This window comes from Macaca mulatta, chromosome 1 (genome assembly GCF_049350105.2).
Source record: "Macaca mulatta isolate MMU2019108-1 chromosome 1, T2T-MMU8v2.0, whole genome shotgun sequence".
Classification (NCBI taxonomy): domain Eukaryota; kingdom Metazoa; phylum Chordata; class Mammalia; order Primates; family Cercopithecidae; genus Macaca; species Macaca mulatta.
In genome coordinates, this window is record NC_133406.1 from 110,875,691 (window position 1) to 110,882,900 (window position 7,210).

The window sequence follows — 7,210 nt, forward strand, 5'->3', positions numbered from 1 at the left end:
CAGGACCTTCAGAGAGAGGACCTTCAGAGACAGCCCACTGAGGGCTGAGTGTGCATTGCTGGGCTTCTGGAATCTGTGGTGAGGGCAAGTCCTCCAACTAATGAGCAAGAAATAGCCCCTTAGACATCCACTTGAGGCCAGGCGCGGTGGCTCACGCCTGTAATCCCAGCACTTTGGGAGGCCGAGGCGGGCGGATCACCTGAGGTCGGGAGTTCGAGACCAGCCTGACCAACATGGAGAAACCCCGTCTCTACTAAAAAAATACAAAATTAGCTGGGCGTGGTGGCATATGGCTATAATCCCAGCTACTGGGGAGGCTGAGGCAAGAGAATCGCTTGAACCCAGGAGGCGGAGGTTGTGGTGAGTCGAGATCGCACCATTGCACTCCAGCCTAGGCAACAAGAGCGAAACTCCGTCTCAAAAAAAAAAAAAAAATTGGCTGGATGTGGTGGCGGGTGCCTGTAATCCCAGCTACTTGGGAGGCTGAGGTAGGAGACTTGCTTGAACCTGGGAGGCAGAGGTTCCAGTGAGCTGAGATCCTGCCACTGCACTCCAGCCTGGGCAACAGAGACTCCTCAAAAAAAAAAAAAAAAGGCCGGGTGCGGTGGCCCACACCTGTAATTCCAGTACTTTGGGAGGCCCAGGCGGGCGGATCATGAGGTCAGGAGATTGAGACCATCCTGGCTAACACAGTGAAACCCCGTCTTTACTAAAAATACAAAAAATTAGCCAGGCAAGGTGGCGGGCACCTGTAGTCCCAGCTACTCGGGAGGCTGAGGCAGGAGAATGGCATGAACCCAGGAGGCGGAGCTTGCAGTGAGCCAAGATCGCGCCACTGTACTCCAGCCTGGGCGACAGAGCAAGACTCCATCTCAAAAAAAAAAAAAAAAAAAAAGAGGCCTCGTGCAGTGGCTCCCACCTATAATCCCAGCACTTTAGGAGGCTGAGGCCAGCGGATCGCAATGGCAGGAATTCGAGACCAGCCTGACCAATGTGGTGAAACCCCGTCCCTACTAAAACTATACAAAAATTAGCCAGGCGTGGTGGCGGGAGTCTGTAATCCCAGCTACTCAGGAGGCTGAGGCAGGAGAATTGCTTGAACCTGGGAGGCAGAGATTGCAGTGAGCCGAGATTGCGCCATTGCACTCCAGCCTGGGTGACAGAGCAAGAGACTGTCTGAAAAAAAAAAAAAAGAAACCCATTTGGCCTGCTTTTCCTTCAGAGCTGGTAGGAGGGTACACTGGAGGAACTAGAGTAAGGGATATTGGAGCAGGTGCTGATAGAACACCAGTCACCCTCCTGCAATGCAGAGCTGTGGGAGCTGCATCGTGGCCACAGTAACTTCCACCCTTCCTTTACAGCCCAGGGCCTGGGATGGGCAGTGTTTCTCATCTTGGGTGGAGCTGGGACTCGAAACCTACCCACTTCTCTGGGATGGGTTCCTTTATATGGCACTAGGGAAGGGGGCTTGTAGCTCCCTATACAGACCTGCTTTAAGGATACTGGGTAGGCAGAGACCTGGGGCAGAAACAGACAGCTGGAGTGAGTGGTCTGAGTGTAGGAGGAGGATCTGGAGATGAATGCCTTTGGGAGGTCTGGGTTACTTCTACTCCCTGAACAGGACCTGAGGCCTCACAGCAAAGGCATCTTGACTACAAAGGGTTTCAAGATCTGGGGAGGGTCTGTGTAAGCACATGAACACCTGGAAGATGAGGAAAGGGATGGCTTGTTCTAGGCTGTTAGGGGAAACCCTCCCAACCCCAAGAATAGAAAAGGCACTCACTGGCCAGTTGAAGTGGTTCATATCTGTAATCCCAGCACTTTGGGAGGCAGGAGGATGGCTTCAGCCCAGAAGCTGAACAGCCTGGGTGACATATTGAGAACTCATCTCTACCAAAACAAACAAACAAAAAAACCAAACCCTAAAAAGCACAAAAAACAAAAACCCCAAAATTAGCCAGGCATGATGGTGTATGCCTATAGTCCCAGCAACTCTGGAGGCTGAGGTGGAATCACTTGAGCCCAGGATTCCACCTCAGTGAGCTGAGATTGTGTTGCTGCATTACAGACTGGGCAACGGAGGGAGATCCTCTCAAAAAAAAAAAAGAAAAGGCACACATCCCCCAAACCTGGAATGATAGACACTAACCTCCCAGGGCCTTTATATTCTCTGTGCAACACAAGCTCTACCAGACCCTTGCTCCTCTGAGCTCACTCCCACGGTTTTGCCTATGAGGTGGGTAAGACTCTGTTCTGAGCGGCAGGGTCTAGGTGAGGTTACACCATTGGTGAGGACAAGGACTATTTGGCGTAACTGCCAAGAACCATTGTTCGCCGAAGGTCATGATGAAGGGGTGGGTAGAAGTCCATCCTTGCAGAACATGAGGAATCCCAGAAGCGACGGCTGCTGCTTCCTATCTTCTCTGATTCCTCCCATCCAAGAAAGTAGCCAAGACACATGACAGGAATTAAAGTTTATTCTTGGAAAAACCCAAGTCCCATTCTCCCCCCATTGTCTAAGAAGGTTCTTCTAGGAGGCCCCACCCCTCCAAATGGTCGTTTCTCTTTTCTGACCCCAGCTTCCACCAATGCCATTAAGATGCCGCTACTTGGGTGAGGGGCTCCTCCAGATACTGCACCAAAGCCTGGGCCTGCAGAGGGAGAACAGAAATCAGTCCCGCACACGGCCTGGCACTAGGGACCCCAAATCCAGGTCTGCTCCCAGTGCCATAGGGAGCAACCAGCCCCCAAGCCCCACCTGCTCTTGGGAGCTGGCCCACACCAGAAATGGACTGAATAGACATGAGGACTCTAGAAACAGAGTCCCGGTGGGATTGGACACAGTGCGGGAGCACAAAGGCTGGGCCCAGGGCTGTGGAGGGATGGGCACATACACACCTTGGCCTTGAGCATTCCAAAGCCCACGGTCTCCTTGGCATACATACACAGCAGAAGGTTGGCCACTCGGGTGATGGCTACACGGCCCTCCTGGTGGGGGTGATATGATGGGATGTGATGTTCTGCTTGGCACCATTAGCACCCTCCCTCCCCAAAGGCTTCTCTGGCCCCAAAGAGACTATATCTTCCTCCCATGCCCTGGGCACAGCAGGAGGTTCAGCAGAAAAGCTTTTGGCCACAGTCCTGAACATGGGGTTCTGAGCCCAGGTTCCAGCCTCAGTACAGTCACCTACTAACCATGTTACTCTGGGAAACTCAGTCTCTCAGAAACTCAGTTTTTCTTTCTGTAACCCCTACTTCATCCCAGTTGGTGAGGGTGCTAATACCATGAAATTTCATATCTGCCCACAGTTGTCCAAATGAGTGATGTTATTACTATGAGCTCACCCCACAGACACTGAGAGGGACACAGGAGCAGTAACTCAACTGGTATTTCTTCTCTTTTCTCATGGTAATGTTTTTCAAATTGCAGGTTTGACCCCACAGTTAGGAAATAAATTAAGAAGGTTAGGCCGGGCGCGGTGGCTCAAGCCTGTAATCCCAGCACTTTGGGAGGCCGAGGCGGGCGGATCACAAGGTCAGGAGATCGAGACCACAGTGAAACCCCGTCTCTACTAAAAATACAAAAAAAAAATTAGCCGGGCGCGGTGGCAGGCGCCTGTAGTCCCAGCTACTCAGGAGGCTGAGGCAGGAGAATGGCGGGAACCCGGGAGGCGGAGCTTGCAGTGAGCCGAGATCGCGCCACTGCACTCCAGCCTGGGCAACAGCGTGAGACTCCGTCTCAAAAAAAAAAAGAAAAAAAAAAAAAAAGAAGGTTGATCAGCATTAAAAAAGAAAAAAGAAAAAATGAAGTATATTACATGTAGTAGGAAAAGTATTGTTTCATGACTTTTGTTTTAGTGGGTATATGTGTGTGTTGAGCTGTGACTTAAAATGTCTTTCTTAAAAAATTATTTCCTATTTATTTATTTATTTATTTTTAAAAAAAGTTTTTGTAGAGATGAGGTCTTGTTAGGTCACCAAGGCTGGTCTCAAACTCCTGGCCTCAAGTATCCTCCAGCCTCAGTCTGTGTTGGGATTACAGGAGTGAGACACTGCGCTCAGCCTTAAAATGTATTTGTTTTTTGTTTGTTTGTTTGTTTTGGTTTTTTTTTTGAGATGGAGTCTCGCTCTGTTGCCCAGGCTGGAGTGCAATGGCGTGATCTCAGCTCACTGCAACCTCCACCTCCTGGGTTCAAGTGATTCTCCTGCCTCAGTTTCCTTAGTGGCTGGGATTACAGGCACATGCCACCATGCCTGACTAATTTTTTGTACTTTTAGTAGAGACAGGGTTTCACCATGTTGGCCAGGCTGGTCTTGAACACCTGACCTCATGATCTGCCCGCCTCAGCCTCCCAAAGTGCTGGGATTACAGGCATGAGCCACCGTGCCGGCCCTTTAAAATATATTTCTTATGGCTGGGTTGTGGTCAAAACGTTTGAAAGCTATTTCCTTATAGCACCAGCTCTAGGCATCCAGTAGGAGTCTTATGTTGAACTAAAAATGGCATTGGTTGTGCAGGGGGTAGGGGAGAGTAGGCAGTTGAGTTACTATGAAGATCCTTCCTGGAGAGTTCACCCTCTGGCCGATTTGAAAAAAACAAAAGTAAGTTCGGCAAACTTTTACTAGGTATTCATTGTATGCCAGGAACCAAGCACTGCACTCCCTGCCTCTCTGACCTTATCTCCTACTTAACCCTCCTCCATTCTCATGCAACTCCAGCCATACCAACCAACCCTGTTGATCCTTGAGCAGGCATAATTCTGCCTCAGGGCCTTGGTACTTGCTGTTCTGTCCAAAATATTCTTCCCTCAGATAGCCACATGGCTTGTCCCCCACCTTTCTTCACATCTTTGATCAAATATCACCTTTCCAGTGAGACTGTCCCTGACACATACGCCCAACAAACTCATACTCTTTAACTTCCCTGCTTTCTCTCCATTGCAATTTCAATACCTAATATATACTACATATTTTACTTATTTTAAAAAATGTGGCCGGGCACAGTGACTCACACCTGTAATCCCATCACTTTGGGAGGCCGAGGTGGGTGGATCACTTGAGCCAGGAGTTTGAGACCAGCCTGGGCAACATGGCAAAACCCAGTCTCTGCAAAAAATCCAAAACTTAGTGAGGTGTGGTGGTGCATGACTGTAGTCACAGCTACTCAGGAGGCTGGGGCAGCAGGATCACCTGAGCCCAGGGAGGTCGAGGCTGCAGTGAGCTGTGATCGCATCACTGTGTAAGATTTATTAGGTCTGGGGGTTTTGTCTTTCTGTTTGCTGTTTTTTTTCCCTAGTCCTGAGAACACTGCAAGGACCTAAATATTTGTTAACTGAACAGATACTAGGAAGTTCACAGTCTAATGGCGACTTCCCCTTTCTGGACTTCATTTTCCTTTCTTTGTAACCTTAAGGGGTTGGACTAGGGTCTGGAGACTGCCATGGTTCTGTGAGTCGGTGAAGCTGGGATGACAACACTTTGTGTTTGCACGTCATTCTACTGTTTATACCCATTATTTCATTTGACCTTCACAACAACCCACGAGGGAAGCGGGGAGAGGGAAATTGTCTTCTCCTTAGACATGAGGTAAGGAAGCTGAGAGAGGTTAAGCGACTTACCCAAGGTTCCACAACTGATAAGTGGATGGCTGAGACCAGAACCCAAGTCAGACCTCTCAGGTCCAGGGCTCCTTCCTCACCACCACTTGATGAATAGGGTCCTGCCTATTACAAATGCTGCTGCAGACCAACTCTTAGTAATCTTCCGGAGATCCTGTCCCTGCCCCTCCAACCATCCAGGATGGGGTCCAGGTCGCCCCCTTGGGATCCCCTTGGGGGACAGGGGAAGTCTGGCTCCCCTCTCCATACCATGCAGTCCATGAGGATGAATTTGAGATTGTCTTCATTAAATGCTTGGTTCCCGTTCCGGTCGTAGGCGGCCCAGATGTTACTGGCTATGGCAGCGGTGACCCGGGCGTCAGTGTCCCCGTAACCAGAGTAGGCCAGCAGTGATCCCTCGTTATTCAGCAGCCTGGTGAGGGGCGGGGAGGGATAACGATGTGCTCAGCGCGGGGAGTAAAACGTCTGGGTTTCCATCTCAAGTCCCGCCACGGGCACATCCAGCAAGGCTCTCGGCTGAGTGTGTCCCGGAACGTGCCCTAAGCACCCAGCACACCGGCCTCCCTTTTCGAGAGGTGACCTCCCGGCCGGTACCCCCAGCCACTGCCCCCTCTGACGCCTCCTCCCTTCCGGGCGATCCTTCCCCACCCCTCCCTCAGGGAGTCGCACGCCGCTCCACTGCAGCGCGCGCCGCTGGGGTCCGTGGTCCGCACTCACAGGGTGCTCTGGACGCCTCCAGTGTTGGCTTGGCTTAGCACCTGGGTCAAAGCCTTGGGGCGCAGCATGCCTACCGCTCCTAACCCTGGGTTTTTGCACCCAGATCCTCCGAGATGCCTCCCGCGGGCCGCTGCCCGCTGCTTCCCGTAGTCCCGTTGGCCTGCTCCGGGATGCCCTGGGAGTTGTAGTTTCCTCGCCTGGCTATTGTGGTTCCGACTCAACACCGCCCCGCCGCGGGGGTCTCTGGGAATCGTAGTTCCTCGTGACCTCGCGAGGCACCATGGGAACTATAGTTCGCCTTTCCAGGCGGACCACGCGGTTGTGGGGGCGGAAAAGAGCGGGAGTGAAAGGACAGCTGCAGCGCTGGAAGGACATTTAACCCCTTCGGGGAGAAAGGAATCAACGTGTCCGCTTGGCAGTCCACGATTCAATAATTATACTACATCCTCATATTTGTCAGGCGCGCCTTTGGTTACTTTCAAAACAGTTTTCTCCGTTATGCACAATTCTGTGCGATGAGGCGAGAGGTACTATTATTATCTTGAGGAAATCAAGGCTCTGAAAGGCCACGCAGCCAAAACCCAGCTCCCTGGAACCGTTCGCAACAGACCATTTAGGCCGCGACCCTCGGGGCTATAGGGTCAGTCCTAGAGCTGAGATCCTAAGTGGACGTGCTTGGTGGGAAACCCAACCTCCAAGTCGGGAAAGGCCCCTGGCCTGGAAGGGACTTGGGGCTTCCAAGAAAGACCAAGTTATCACAGGGAACGGAGATAAAGCGGCGACACACAAAGTCCTTTGTCCCGGAGCAGAGTTAGCCGCGGAGGGGGCGGGGAGGCTTTGGGCCGGAGGGGACGGCGGCACGGCTCGGGCGAGCA

General features: G+C 51.8%; 1 protein-coding gene across 4 annotated transcripts; it reads right to left on the reverse strand.

The window, feature by feature from the left end:
* Positions 1-2,459: 2,459 nt before the first annotated feature.
* LAMTOR2 (late endosomal/lysosomal adaptor, MAPK and MTOR activator 2) lies at positions 2,460-6,528 on the reverse strand. Of its 4 annotated transcripts, none has more exons than XR_013415060.1 (4): positions 6,336-6,492; positions 5,015-6,030; positions 2,899-3,490; positions 2,460-2,651 (listed from the first exon to the last, which is right to left on the reverse strand). XR_013415060.1 is itself a non-coding variant. In NM_001257681.1 (4 exons), the coding sequence occupies exons 1-4, from the start codon at positions 6,401-6,403 to the stop codon at positions 2,595-2,597; spliced, it is 378 nt and encodes a 125-aa protein (NP_001244610.1). In that variant the 5' UTR covers positions 6,404-6,528; the 3' UTR covers positions 2,460-2,594. The 4 variants fall into 4 exon arrangements, 2 of the variants coding, with proteins under 2 accessions (NP_001244610.1, XP_077852398.1); NM_001257681.1 differs by having other exon boundaries at positions 2,899-2,988; positions 5,868-6,030; positions 6,336-6,528; XM_077996272.1 differs by lacking the exon at positions 2,899-3,490 and having other exon boundaries at positions 5,868-6,030.
* Positions 6,529-7,210: the final 682 nt, after the last annotated feature.

Bases quoted from the DNA above. Each gene is read 5' to 3' on its own strand.
- LAMTOR2 (NM_001257681.1), bottom strand. From the start codon at position 6,403: ATGCTGCGCCCCAAGGCTTTGACCCAGGTGCTAAGCCAAGCCAACACT. The intron at 6,031-6,335 runs GTGAGTGCGGAC...GCCCCTCACCAG, and splicing joins GGAGGCGTCCAGAGCACCCT to GCTGCTGAATAACGAGGGAT. The intron at 2,652-2,898 runs GTGTGTATGTGC...CTCCCTCTGCAG, and splicing joins TTGGAATGCTCAAGGCCAAG to GCCCAGGCTTTGGTGCAGTA.